General features: G+C 49.7%; 4 protein-coding genes across 4 annotated transcripts; 1 reads left to right on the top strand and 3 right to left on the bottom strand.

Moving 5' to 3' along the window:
* Window positions 1–473: 473 nt before the first annotated feature.
* On the bottom strand, window positions 474–2,031 carry BCR38DRAFT_336142 (Metallo-dependent phosphatase-like protein; the record flags this gene model as incomplete). The annotated part of the gene is made up of 2 exons (XM_040855431.1): window positions 474–1,840; window positions 1,896–2,031. 2 exons carry the CDS (start codon window positions 2,029–2,031, stop codon window positions 474–476), a joined length of 1,503 nt encoding a protein of 500 aa, XP_040718659.1.
* Window positions 2,032–2,875: 844 nt separating this feature from the next.
* Window positions 2,876–4,541, bottom strand: BCR38DRAFT_422977 (trichothecene 3-O-acetyltransferase). The gene has a single exon (XM_040859567.1). It carries the CDS (start codon window positions 4,482–4,484, stop codon window positions 3,138–3,140), a length of 1,347 nt encoding a protein of 448 aa, XP_040718658.1. The 5' UTR covers window positions 4,485–4,541; the 3' UTR covers window positions 2,876–3,137.
* A 675-nt stretch (window positions 4,542–5,216) lies between these two features.
* On the top strand, window positions 5,217–7,042 carry BCR38DRAFT_335708 (uncharacterized protein; the record flags this gene model as incomplete). Its single annotated transcript, XM_040855401.1, has 3 exons — window positions 5,217–6,106; window positions 6,163–6,785; window positions 6,834–7,042. 3 exons carry the CDS (start codon window positions 5,217–5,219, stop codon window positions 7,040–7,042), a joined length of 1,722 nt encoding a protein of 573 aa, XP_040718657.1.
* A 65-nt stretch (window positions 7,043–7,107) lies between these two features.
* Window positions 7,108–8,700, bottom strand: BCR38DRAFT_422971 (uncharacterized protein). Its single transcript, XM_040859566.1, has 3 exons — window positions 8,332–8,700; window positions 7,205–8,287; window positions 7,108–7,138 (listed from the first exon to the last, which is right to left on the bottom strand). Exons 1-2 carry the CDS (start codon window positions 8,504–8,506, stop codon window positions 7,407–7,409), a joined length of 1,056 nt encoding a protein of 351 aa, XP_040718656.1. The 5' UTR covers window positions 8,507–8,700; the 3' UTR covers window positions 7,108–7,138; window positions 7,205–7,406.
* Between the last annotated feature and the right edge of the window lie 5,500 nt (window positions 8,701–14,200).

Raw genomic sequence — 14,200 nt, 5'->3', positions numbered from 1 at the left:
GTTACTGGGTGTTCGAGGAAATCTTGATCTCCGCCTGATCCACAACTCGAGTCCCCCAGTGAGTTTCCCACTGCTGCTCTATTATGTCACGATCGTATCCAAAACAAAGGTAAGTAAACGGGAAAAAGATAAGTAAGCATAAAATCAGTCTGACGGTGAGATTTGAACACCATAGGCCATGTTTCAGTATCTCGCTACGGCTTGTCTCCCAATGTGCTGGTACCAGTCAAGCCCTTCCTGTACCCACCAATGCTAAGAGGCTGGTGAGTCAAGCAGGCAACCGGGAATCATCCTTCATCACTACGATCTCATAAGCAAATGAAATGATATGTTCGGTTATATGACAGATATTTTCAATATAACAACAAGGCCGTGATTTTATCATGGTCTAAATTCAAGTGTGTTAAGAAGGGATTACGCCATTCCAAGCTCGAATTATTCCCTTTTACATCTTCCTCCATGAAAATTAATATTCACTGCCTAACAAAATGCTGAGTGTGCGACTTGTGCAGCACCGAACTATCCAAGGTTTCACCTGTCAACGACCTAATAAACTCGACCTCAAGATTATTCGCATCCTGGAATGAAACGGTCGCGTAACTGAAATCATCAGCATATGCAAACGCATTGTAAGACACGTTTGTCCCAACGGAGCTGAGCCCCTCGATATTTCCAGCCCCTCCCGCGACAATGTACATAGGCGCCGCCGGATCATTCAATCCCTTGGGATCAGCAACCCCCTTGTACACAGGCTGGAACCGCTGCGAATTGTGCACATGGCCGAAAATCGCCAAGTCGACGCCGTATTTGTATAGCAACGGCTCAAAGGCCGCCTGGCACGGGGCGCAGATATTCCTGCCCCCTCCCGTCGAGTACCAAGGCCGATGACCACCCAGCACAAGCCACGGTGTGACAGTGCGGTCTACCGAAGCCAGATCCGTCTCAAGAAACTCCAGCTGTTGGTTCGGAGCCCCAAACGGACCGCCATCCAGGCCAGCAGAGCCCCCCGGGCCATCCGGCGCGTTAGTAAAGTCGGTCTCAGTATCAATCATAACCACGTGCACCATACCATATTCAAACGAGTACCAAAACGGCGGATTAGCCAGCTGCTGCGCCTTATTCGCGTTGATTTTAGCTGTATCATTGCGCGAAGTCGATATAAATGCCGTCGGCATCGTCATGCCGAACCGGTTCATGAAATCCGTGAAATTCTTTTGTCCCGTGGGACACAATCCAGCGGTATTTGGAATCTCCTGGCAGTCGGCCTCGTGGTTCCCCGGACTGGCCATGTAGGCTTTTCGGCCCGCGATGGGGGCGAGCTGATCGTAGAATTGTTCGAGAATAGCCTCGTAGGCATCCTCGCCCACGAACAGGTTCTTGATTTTCACGAACCAGTCGTCGGCGTAGGCGAAGTCACCAGGGTGCACCACGAGCTCGTAGTCGTTGACCGTCGTGGTGAGGCGACCGATGGTGGTGTGGTTCAGCGACGGCTGAATCTGAGGGATCGTATCCTTTTTGGTTAGGTCGCCTTGAATGGTGTAGCCATCGGCACCGTAGATGCCCAGGTCGATGACGGCGTTCATGGTGAAGGGAGTAGTATCGCCGGCCAGGCGGGGACTGAAGAAGTGCTCGATGCTGGAGTTGGTTGACACGATCTTATAGTAGTACGTCGTTGCTGGTGATAAACCGCTGAGGGTGACTGCATTGGACCAGGTGCGTGAAGTGGCGTAAGTGACAGATGAAGTCGAGCAAGTTTCAGAATTCAGGGAGCCACTCGAGATGCCATATTGAACACAAGACTTCGACAGCTGCTGGTACGTATTCCAGCCCACAGATATTGCTAATCAACATTAACATGTCAGGTTGATTAAGTGAGGTGAACTTTGAATGCCTACAGTTTGGGCCTTTTATAGCGATGCGCTGTTGGACAGGAGTAGTCAAGTCAGCAGGAATGGCAGGATAGCTGGCCGCTGCCATCACACAGGCAGCTAGAACTGGCAGCCCTACAACAGAGGAGCGAAGGGGAGCCATGGTGCTCAACCCATAACAATGTCGCGTAGTAGGATAATGATAAAGGAAGATTAAGCCACCCGGTGCACGAGTAGCTGGGTTTGTGTGACCTTAGACTTAGGCACACTAGCCAAGGAAAGAGCCTGGGATATGGTCGGTTTCTGACTTTACAACGATGCACAGAACCTACTACTAAAGTAAGGGAGCTCGAGTGAGGTCATAAAACTTATCTGGCCCGCACTTAGACGAGGTTTGCGGGGGCTACGGCCCCATGTGTGCTATGAGGTGCATGCAAACCGGTATCGAGGTTCGAGGTATCTATCCCGTCGTTGCAACAACCCCACCGGCCACATCTCGTGGGGTTGATGATTGGGTGAGGGTGCAGCCGGAATACAAGCTTCGACCAAGCTTGATGATCACCCGGGAGCTAGCCGACGGAGTATGCCAGGTTTGGAAGTGGTTTCCACGAGAGAGCAAATCATGAATTTGTTGAGTATGCACTCGAATATTGGCTCTGAGAATTTTGATGGCTGGATTCGGTAAGCAGCTTGCGAGAGACGTGCTGGGACTTGTCGACGTTTAATGTTTTTCTGAGGTTTGCTACAATGCCTTCCTCTTTGGTAAAAACTGTAACAAGGATATTGCTGCAGAATTTGGCAAGGGATGACCTGGCCTCAAAAAATATAACGGGCTCATGCATGTACCTATAGGATTGAGGGATTTAAAGATATCTTGTCAGTATAGGGCTGGATTGTGTAACGTATTTGTTCAAGGAAAAGTGGTTCTTACATGACATTAGAACCGTTGTAGATTCTTAAGGCAAGTTGAAATCACGATATGGACCTAAGAAAATTACAATTGGTAACTTCGATCCTGATTCCAGAGGCTTCTATTTAATTTCTGTCTATTTCCTCTCTTTATTCGAGACTAAAACTTTGATCCTCTCTGGTTACGATGATGCCGATTTAATCCTCCATGCCATCAGCTAGAACTCTAGACTTCTCCGCGGCAACTCGGTTCATTGTAAAGGGGGACATGCTGTGCTATCCATCCGACCACAGCACAGCAAAGGCGATACGTTTGACGTACCCCTATGCGCTAGTCCCTGGATCATAATCTCTCAATCCTCACCCAACAAATTCCGCATAGTTCCCAAATACCCCATCTACCCTCAAGCTCTCCACATCCCCCTCACTAATACAAATACCCACCGCAAGATCCCCATTCCTCGACTTAGGCATCATATACGCCCAACCCAGCGAGGCCCCCATCTTAGGCCTCCTCCCCGCCTCAGGCCTCCCCAAAATCGGACCAAAGTCCCACTCACAGCATTTAACGTTTGCGTACGACGAAATGCATATATCCCGATTAAAATCCAGACACGCCCCATTGACCAACTGGCTCTTATCGTCCAGCCTATGAATCATGGTCGCAAACGCCCTGGAGTGATGCTTAATCTGCTCGTCTCTTTGTAACACCGCCCGCAGACGCCCGGCTACCTCCCCCAGTGGCTTCTCCCACACGTCCGTTTCGGACCCGTAAGCTACGTCGACCATGTGGCCCAGGTAGCCTTCGAGACCGAAGTATTTGCGCACCGTAAACGGCCTACCGAACAGTGTTGTCGTCTGGCTTCCAAGGCGTGATTTCCGCGCTTGCGTGATGCGCTGCCAGACCAAAGCGCATACGGCATCGTCGGTGCTGATGTACGGCACGATAGTCTGATCACTAGCCTCCGTCTTGAGCCGGCCCAGATTAGCGGCAGGGAAGTTGAAGTATACCCACCTAGGCGCAGAGGAGATATCAATAGGCGGTCGGGGTTTGGCGAAGACGTCGTCTAGCTCGGGGCCGGGCTGGTAGTTATCGCCGAGTAAAGGGACGGCGTTCCGTCGGGATTGGTTCCCCTGCGCTACTTCGGACCCTGTGAAGGGTTCCTTGCGGCAGGCTTTAGAGAACAGAGAGATAATGCCGCCTAGGCCCGTCATGTCCATTTGGGTGTGGTTGCCAGAGAACAGGAGGAGTAGGCCGCCTTGCACGAAGTTAGCTTGGAGGATGAGCACGGGGGCTGTTTTGTCGGGGCCGTCGGTTGCCCAGGATGAGGCGATCGGGGGTGCGATAACAGCACTGTCCAACATCGTAAAGGGGAAGTTTGCCTTGCCGAGCTCGGCCATGGTAGGGAAGCTAGCATCTTGTCGAAGATCCTTGACAATGAGCTCGATGGTGTCTCCAAGCGGAATCACCTTTGGAATAACGGATTTGCCCTGCTCTTGTCCTTCGAAGACAACCTGTGCTGCCAGCCAGGGGAAAGCGACTGTCAGTCTTTTCAGAGTGTCTTTAAGTGCGTGTTCCACTGCAGAGATGGATATTGATTCCTCAAGAGTGAAGGCCAGACAGAACACGATGTAACGTTTGACCATGGGTAGAGTTCCCATTACATCTTGAAGATGTGAGAAATCGTGGTTTGTAGTATCCGCCATTACGACTGCGGTTGATAAACTCGTTTGGTATGTACGAGTACGCTCAATTGAATCTTTTGGATACCATTGATTTTGTTGTGGACACTAGCTATTAATACTACATTTGAACTTGATGGATTGAAATCATTATGAATCATAATTTGCGCCACTGTTATTGGTGGCTCGACGTGGCTGTATTTCGAACTTCGCTGTCATCCTTTAGGGGGAATTACACACCTACACGTGATAAATATAGTTGTGGACTTCGTCTCCCAGAATCAGCCCAACTCCAGCTGAGACTATCACTATCCACACGGGTATATTCCCCAATCTAAAGAAAATCAGCTGAAGCTGGCAGAGGAGAAATACAAAAAGCTAGCTACCCCGCAAACGCTGATTGCACCGTGTCACACATTCCCAGATATAGCAATTAAATCCCCTGCAGACCCCAAGGCGAAGGATCTGGGCTTGAACCCATACCTCGTGTAGCTAGGACGATTCGCTAGAAGCGTATATGATGTGCAGTTATTCGGCCCTACAACGGTGTCAGTACGACAGATGGTGCACACCCTCTCAGACGAACGAGACGTAAGACGCAACAAGCGGCCCGGAACGAGTCCTCAAATATGTATAACTCAATCTTGAAAACTCCAGTGCCTGCATTCTACTTGATTCTAGTAAATCCGGTCTTCCGCGTGACCATAGAGCCGAACAGCAAACATGAAATCGGTGTTCTTGCCCGTATGGATAACCATGGCCAACTGCTCGCTCGAAACATACGACTACATCATAGCTGGTGCTGGAACCAGCGGCCTCGTCATCGCCAACCACCTATCCACTGATCCCTCCACCATAGTAGCCATCATCGAGACCGGCGAAAACGTCCGCAACAACCCCAACGTGACCTCCCCCCTGGATTATCTGGCAGCCTTCAATACCTCCATCGACTGGCAGTACGACATTCCCGCGCAGCCCGGCGCCGGTGGGAGGGAGATGATGTACCACGCCGGCAAGGCCATTGGCGGGACTAGTACTATCAATGGTATGACGTACATCCGCGGGGATAAGCCGGAGATCGATGTATGGGAGGCGCTGGGGAGTGAGGGGTGGAATTGGGAGAATTTGTGGCCTTATTACAAGAAGGTCGAAGACTTGACTCCGCCGACGGAGGAGCAAGTCGCGGTGGGGGCGTCGTATGTGTCGGAGTTCCATGGCCGGGATGGGTTGTTGAAGACGGGATTTCCGTATGAGTTGATGAACGGGTCATTTCATGAGACGGCGCGGCAGAGCTGGGAGAGTTTGGGGTATCCGCTGAATCCGGACATGAATGGGGGTGATGTACGTGGGTTTAGCGTCTGGCCGATGACGGTAGATCGGGATGCGGATGTGAGGGAGGATGCGGCGAGGGCGTTTTATTATCCATTTGAAGAACGGCCGAACTTGAAAATCATTAAGGGGGCGGTGAAGAGGGTCATTTGGAAAGAATCGACCAAGAAATGCCGCGATGTTGTGGCCCAGGGGGTCGAATATCTGACTCAGGATGGAGAAGTTGTGTCGGCTGTAGCTAAAAGGGAGGTCATCTTATCTGCCGGTGCAGTACGGACACCTCTCATCCTTGAACTCTCCGGAGTAGGATCGCAAAGGTATTCCCCCCTTTGCGCTAACTCCCGCAGCAGAAAGACTGACGGGGTGGTTACAGGCTTCTCGCCAAATACGGCATCGAAACCGTCATCGACCTCCCAGGCGTCGGTGAAAACTTACAAGACCAACCCCTAGCGTTCCTGAGCTACAGCGGCGACACCGGTAGTACATCCGGCATCGCCCCCTTCGCGACCTTCATCAACGGGTACGACATGTTTGGCAACGAAACAGCCGCCATCGCCAAGTCCACCAAAGCGAGCCTAGCTTCCTGGGCAGCTGAGGTATTCGCCGCCAACGACGGCATCATCAGCGCGGAGGCACTGGAGAAAGTATTCAACATCCAACACGACCTGATTTTCAACAAGAACGTGACAATTGGCGAGATCCTCACGACCCTTTCGGCGGGACACTATGTTGGGGTCTTCTGGCCGTTACTCCCATTTTCAAGAGGTAGCGTGCATCTGAAGTCTACCGATGCGATTGACGATCCCGTCATCGATCCCAACTACCTTCTTCTCGACTTTGACCTCGCCATGGCGACGGGCACGGGAAGGGTCGCGCAGAGTCTGTTTAACCAGGAGCCCATCAGCGAGCGCATCACTGGCAATGTGCTCCCAGGAGAGGAAGCCTTACCCCGGAACGCGACCGACTCGCAATGGAAAGACTTTCTCGTCGGCCAGAGTAAGTAGGAGGTCTTCGCTGGAATAGAATAAGGGGCTGACCTTGTAGTTTCACCAAACCACCACGCACTGGGCACAGCCTCTATGATGTTGCGAGAGCTAGGAGGAGTTGTCGATTCGAAGCTGAAAGTATACGGTACCAAGAATGTTCGAGTTGTCGACGCATCAGTTATCCCATTGCAGATAAGTGGGCATTTGACCTCCACACTGTATGCAGTAGCCGAGAGGGCATCGGAAATAATCATGGGCTCTTCGTAGTACTTGGCCAGTAATCATATTTCAAGATACATGGGAGCAGTTGGGATAGCAACCGCGAATCAATATGGGTATTTGTCGTATTAAATTGGCGTCATCCTTCGTATATGAGTCAGCTGTGATGTAGCCATGCAATTTCATCCAAACTGTACGGCTTGTTCTTACACGTATCCTATCAATCCCCGGTATAATGTGTGCTCAACTCCGTTGAAGCAGCTGCAGTCCTCTTCACCCTCCGCAACATCAGTGTAGCTTGTACAAACCATGTGATCCACTCCAGAAGCCCTTCCTCAAGTCGTAGCACCACGACTATGATTTCGATGCCCAAGATAAGTCCCCGCGCAGCTAACTCCAGCGGAGCTACCAGTCAAGAGATGCGCTTGGTCCGGTTTTTGGCAATGTCCACCTTGCTGCCTAACCGACTGGCATCTTCGTTAAGTCTGTCGAGCGCCTGAGTCTGGCTCTCGACCTCGCTGTGGATCTCCATAGCCATCTCCTTCTGTCTCCGCACAATCTGCGTCAAGCTGTCGACATCCTCGTCTTGCTCCCTCATCATCTGTTGCTGCAACTGTACCACGCCCCGATTGTCACGCTCTCTCGTGCGCTCCGTCTCGGGCAGCGGCGCACCCAGTACCCTTCCGCCAGCCCTGGGCCCATGCCCTATCAAGGCCACCTTGTCGCTCGCTGAAGGCATGCCGTTGGCTGAATTGGATTTGGCGCGCGCCGCCAGGGAACTGCTCAGTTTGTCGAGATCCTCGCGATCCACACGAGCCGCAGCGAGCAAATCCTTCCGCCGCCTTATCTCGCCATCGCCCAACCTTTTGCCTTCCTGTATCACGCGCAGCCCATTGGTCAACGCAGTCAGCAAGCCCCCAGCTTTGACAAGCGCCCGCTTGGCTGCCGCTCCGGCTTCCAAAGCCGTCGCATTGTCCATCGCGCCATCTCGTCTGGCTAAGCATCGTCGTGACTCCTGCAGCTCGCTCTTCAACTCCCTGTGCAGATCAATCCATGTGCCCGGGTCCTGCGCGGCTGCCACATTCGCCGCATCTTTATTGGGAATGCCGAATCCGGCGCCAGCACGGACACTTGCGGCAGAATTGCTGGCGCTGTTAATGCCAGGCAGGTTCATGAATTGCCGCCATGCAGGCGTTTCGCGCCACCTGCGGTCTGGTGACTCTGCGATTGCGCGCAGGTACGACTCGAGGCCGCGGCGGCGGTCTTCAGTAAGCTCGGGGAGGAGATGGTCGACTTGAACCAGGACTTGCCAGGCAGGGGGGCGGGGGGCGGGGTACCAACGAGTGATTGGAGTGACTGTTGTAGGGTCGCAAAGTCGGAGTAGCGTTTCTGGACGACAAACGTTCGGAGTGGTAGGCGGAGGGTGATGTTGTAGAGTGTGTAGGGTTTGGAGTTGTCCGCTGGTGTGTGCAGTGATGTGGTTGGTATTGTGATTTCGGCAGGCGGCGCCATTTTACAGATAGGAAAGGTCGGTCTGATTGGATTTTCACGTGTTTTGTTGATGTAGGAATGTGCAAAAGGCGTTATCGTGATGGCTACTTGAGCTATAGCAGCTGGGCATGAAGGTAAGTAGCTGTTGCTGTGAGGGAAATGATAGAAGCATGTGTGGACTTTGGGATGCTGGCGAAGACCGGACGATGCTCATATGACATGATAGCAGTGACCCGAGCTCACGAGCGCATAAAGCTGAAAGGCAGTTTCTAGCGGGTCTGTAGGGGGTGTGGCCCAAGCTTCAGTGGAACTCGGCCGTCGCAGCCACTAAAACACTGCAGCCTTTGGTCTGGTGTTACGACAACCAAACCTTCCTTTGACAATGCCAAACACACCCCGAGAAAAGGGGCATGCGAATGAGTGACAACTCGGCATCCTCATACGTGTATTCAGTCGTATCTGTCAGATGTTGGATTCAATTGGTATGATGCGGAAGCAACTTTACAACCTTGAAAACGCGAACCCCAGCATGCATCCCGATTCTCCAAACTGCGAGTGTTATTTCGAAAAGGCACGTAACTCTACGATCCTGCCCAGCAGGCAATCAGATAAAACACACAATCGCAGCCAGTTATATAGTGCCAACAGCATACTCAATCACATCCTCAGACAAGGGGATATATTTGCCTTAGATGCGAGATCAAACAACCGCTGATAAGTAGCCATTTTCCTTATCCGTAGACCTATTACACCAACCATGTGTCACGTCATCTCTCGGGATACCACAGTGTCTTAGCAGATATCACAGTTAGGCATGTAGAGTTCTCTCCAATACTCCCGGGGAGTCTAGGAAGGGATATTTACGTCCGTGGGGGGACGGCAAGCAGCACTCAATACAACGAGGCTTTCATCTGCAAAGATGCATGCATTTGCAATATACTGGAAAATCCTCAGCGCTTTCTTGCCGTAGCTGATCTCAATGAACTCTATCCTCTAGGTACATTACTTTGCCTCGAGATACGTCTACGACCATCGACATTACTAAAAGCGATCAAACGGCGACACGCGCGCGAATTTAATAATCTAAGGAGCACACGACATTTCGAACTAAACAAGAACGGTGAAAAGTAGAGCTAAGTAGTAGCTAACTCTAATAGAGATCGAAAGAAGCCTAAAGACGTTCTCTCTCCGCTAGCGGGATAACTAGCTTCGTACGCTTAAATAGTATTTTTATCCACCTCTTGAAGAGACAATATTAATCTAGTGTAGAAGATTCGTAGAGCTGTATCGAAGATACAAATAGTATGTTAGAAGAACTAGGTTTTAGAAAACGAAGAAGTAGTGGTTCAAGGAGGATCAACACTGATGCGAGTGCATATGGGGTGTGAATTGTTGTATTGGGAAAGGATGGCCAGGTCAGCTATTCTGGCCTGGCAGAGCTCTTTTATAGCTCTTATCTATCTTATCTATAGCTATAGGGTAACCCCCCATGGGGTTACGTATCAAACACGGAACGCTAAGTAGTGGGATTAGAATCGATTCGAATAATCGGTAATATAATGTCAGAGTGCCAAGTGCAAGACACCGGTGGGGTGCCGGTGGGGCATCGGCATAGGGGCCTGTGAGTCATAGCATATCACAGAAGGCTTGGAATATCGAAGAACCGGACGAACTGAGGCTCTGTTGCTCCGAATACGGGCTCTGCTGCTCCGATATACGGGCTCTGCTGCTCCGATATACGGGCTCTGGCTATCTATGTAAGAGGGGTTATCTTGGAGGAGGATAGAAGGAAGGTTAGAGATCAATGAACTATTCTGAGCACCCCTACCTGAGACCACTAGTGATCATCCGTTGATAATAGTGGAGACCGTTGGAATACACGGTGGTGACTTCCATAGGTGGCTGCTCCAGTGGGAGGTTGTTGCTGTGGTTAAGATGGAAGGCCCAACGCAGTCGTGAAGTAAAGACTTCTTCTTAGAAATATACTCACATATCAATAGTGATGGTTTCTAGTCAATTAAACCTTGGTGCCTTAACTAGCACGGTATCACTTACACACTGCCTATACTGCCTCAGATTCCAATAGATTATAAGCCTGGGTAGTTTGATAGCTTACATTTCAATTATTATCGCTACGGACCTATCGTTCCAGCGTCACAGCGACGTCTAGCTAGGAGTGAGAGAACGCAAGAGTCACCGGACTAGAATGGCGCAAGCGGCTGCGTACATACGCGTTCTGTTACGACGATAAGGCGATACACTTTAAGGACGCTGTGTGCATTTGATTGGAGACTATAGACACCTATTTACTGCGCATATTGCAGTATTATCTTTGTCGATAAAGCCCTTGGTGTGAGGCGCCCTCCTCTATCGACATATACGATAAGAACGACCCCCAAGACTAAAAAGTGCGTTAACAGTTACTCGTTATGGCTACAACCGACCAAGATCCTCTCGCTTGAAAGCTACCAGTACCTTTTCTCACTTCCAACAACCAGGAAGAATGGTTCGATCTGTTGGACCTGCATTTCTAAGAGAAAGAAGTCGACTGCACGATCCGGTAGAGTAGAGATGAGTTCGTCAAGAAAGCGGATAATACATCGGCAGCAAAGACGGCATATCGGAAAGCTGATGCGACTACCTTATATCTGATCAAGATATGCATCTTAGGATTCGACAGAGAGCTAGTACGGGAGTGCTAGACGTCGTACGACGCCTGGACGAGACCTAGAAACAAATAAAAGTCTAAGACGCGATAGGTAACACGACATAACCTCACCTAAGTCGTCCTCTTTAAGATAGCACTCGATACGATAATTGACGACACCTGGGTGAAGTTAAATGAGCTTCGATATATTACTTTCTAGGGTAAGGCAGATCTTGCTACTGCTCTGACCAAAACCGACTTGTTTGGCCACCTGCTCTCGGCACTCCTATCAATATATACGACTACTCGAGACACTATAGACGCCTAAGACCCCCTATCTATCGAGCGAAAGCTGGATATCCTTCGAAGGAGAAAACCCTGGAGAAGGCAGGGGGCGACGACGCAGGACTGACAGCTACAGCAGGCAAGACAAAGAAGAAGAAGCACCGTCGCCAGAGCACATCATCCGGTAATAAGCCTCAGAGAAAGAGGGAGTGCTTCCTTTGTGGCGAACTTGACCATAGAATCAAAGACTGCCCAGTCCGACGACTGATCCCGCTGAGCGGAACGCAAGGAATAATACTCTGCAGACTTTCCTACCAACTTTATCTCCTTAAATACTGAAGGAATGTAAAGAAATAAGGACGAATACACTCTATGCTTCTACGTCGAATTCCAGAAGTACCTCTAACGTAAGCTTAAGGAAGGTTTCCATAGGATACTACTCCATAGGATACTTACTACCTAGTAACCGCTAAGAAGTATTATACTAAGCGACTATCTATTAGGACTAGCTATATCCTCGTGAGCGAAGATGCGAGGAGATAATTACGAAGGATAACTTCAGTAAGAGCCAACGAATAAGTAACGTCCCACACCCGCATCCGGGACACCCCCACATGTGGGACGCCCTAAAAATGACGCTGTATATTATCATGGAGGATTGTGATGTTGATTGAGCTAAGTTAACCTCCGTCAGGTGTAACGGTAGAATGTTACCTATCTAACTAGTGTACATTGTTACGGAGTAACTAGGGCTCCGCCAGTGGACTGTGTGCCACTAGTCCTCTGTTATATTATAACCATTAACTTCAACCTTTTTTAATACTTATTCTGATGCGACTACAATACAGCTTTCACCGTCACTAGGGTTTTCAGACTCGCTAGACTCATCTGTACTATCCTCAATTTCACTAGCCTCGATTTGAGCCCTCCGAATAGCCTTGATATTAGTAAACTTCGAATTTGGGCTCATCTTGACCTTCCTCCGCTTCCTAGCCCTACTAGCCTCAAGCTCTGCCTCTGTTGCCTTAATCTTTCGCTGTGAGACAGCTAACTGGTAGTCCTTCTAATCAAAGCCCTTTTGAACTTTCCGAAAGAGTAGCCGCTGGGTATTTGGATCACTATCAAGCTTGCTGAATAAGCTGAGTTGATCTTGGAGCTTATCTCTCCTCTTAGGCGTTGACTAGGCTACTGCCGATGTATCTAACGCCTAGTCCTGACTACTAGAGTGCCCTTTGCGAGTCTAACTAGGCTGTTTGATTGGTGCTGACGTATTCTTAAGGAGCAGGGGGCTCATAAGGGGTCTAGCTATGCTCGAAGGCTAGAGACCAGTATATTTCCATCCACTGATAATGTTCTTGACGGTCAATGCTGCTAGACGTGCCTTTCTATAGTAGAGGAGAAAGTTTCTCTTCCCTACGACAGTAGTAGTATCCTATTAGTCAAGGTAACCAAGCTCCTTCTTATAGGCTGCCTTGAGGGGTCCAAAGACTGACTGATCGAGAGGCTGGAGAACGTGGGATGTTTGTGGCGGTAAGAAAAGCAAGTGTAGTTTATGAAGCAGAGGTACATAAACTCTGTCGTTTCGTGGCTACTATGCCCATCTAGGATAAGTAACCTAGTCTCTTCAGGGTCCTCTGGTTGAGTTAAAGGAATAAAGATCTTTTGTAGCTACTCAATAGCCGTAGAGTCTGACGTCCACCTATTCTCTGTTGCTGTAAACCTCCAGGCTTCGTATGGAGTCAAGTCTAGAGGAAACCACTGCTGCTGGACAGACTTCCCCTTGTATATCACAAGTGGGGGTAGTACAGTACCAGTCGCAGAGATACACTCTATAAGAGATGTCCAAGCTCGAGATCCAGGCTGTTTCTTCCGTATGGAACGAGTCTCAGATGATCCTAGAACAAGACTATTTGATCCTCTACCTTCTAGAATACCTGTCTCATCCATATTGTATCGATTAGAGGCCTTAATAGCTTTGATCTCAGGGATAGCAAGGTATTTATCGAAATCAAAATTACACACTGCATCCTCTGCGGCTCCAATCTACAGATGTTGCACTCAGGCTGGGGTCCCACGTCCTGACCTATCTGCGTAAGCCACGAAATTGTGGGCAAGGCAGTCGCCTAGGCAACAAGTGGCGAGTTTCATCCAGCAGGGCGACCGCGTCCGCGTCGGAGCATAGTCTGATTCCTGCCGCGAGCTGGATGTGAGGAAGTGCGCTGAGTATAGGACGGGAAAAGAAATGTACTGCAGGAGTGGTGCAGCCGTATATATAGTAGCTTTCAAGTTGCCTCCAGCATCCTTGCTATTGAACCAAGTTAGGGTGGCTGGGCCAGCTATTATTCACCTAATGAGATGAAGCTACAATATGCTACTCTATGAATGGCATTCGTCATATTCAGTCTGTAAAACTAATCACAATTATCTGTCACTACGCAGTGACGCCTCTTGTCAATTGCCACATTATATTACAGTTTCTGGGATCAGTATAATTGTTTCATAATGCCCTGCTAATTGTGTTACCCTCGAATCGGTGCCTCATTAGCCACGTCAGATTTCCGGAAATTGAAGAGTTTGCAGAGGAACGGCAGGTCTTATAATAAGAAAAAGTGTTTTCGACTTAATAAGTCTGTACACATGGAAAACGCAGAATTCGGCTTAGGGACATATATGTTATGTAACTCACCCTTCGGTGGTAATATCAGTCACTATCAAGGTGAGAGAATGGGAGAATTCAGCATACATGATAACCAGTCATAACCAGCATGAACAAAGGACACGTG

The sequence above is a fragment of the Pseudomassariella vexata genome (genome assembly GCF_002105095.1).
Source record: "Pseudomassariella vexata strain CBS 129021 chromosome Unknown BCR38scaffold_3, whole genome shotgun sequence".
Taxonomy (NCBI): domain Eukaryota; kingdom Fungi; phylum Ascomycota; class Sordariomycetes; order Amphisphaeriales; family Pseudomassariaceae; genus Pseudomassariella; species Pseudomassariella vexata.
Note: the sequence above shows the minus strand (reverse complement) of the source record. Positions and strands in the feature narration are given on the sequence as shown.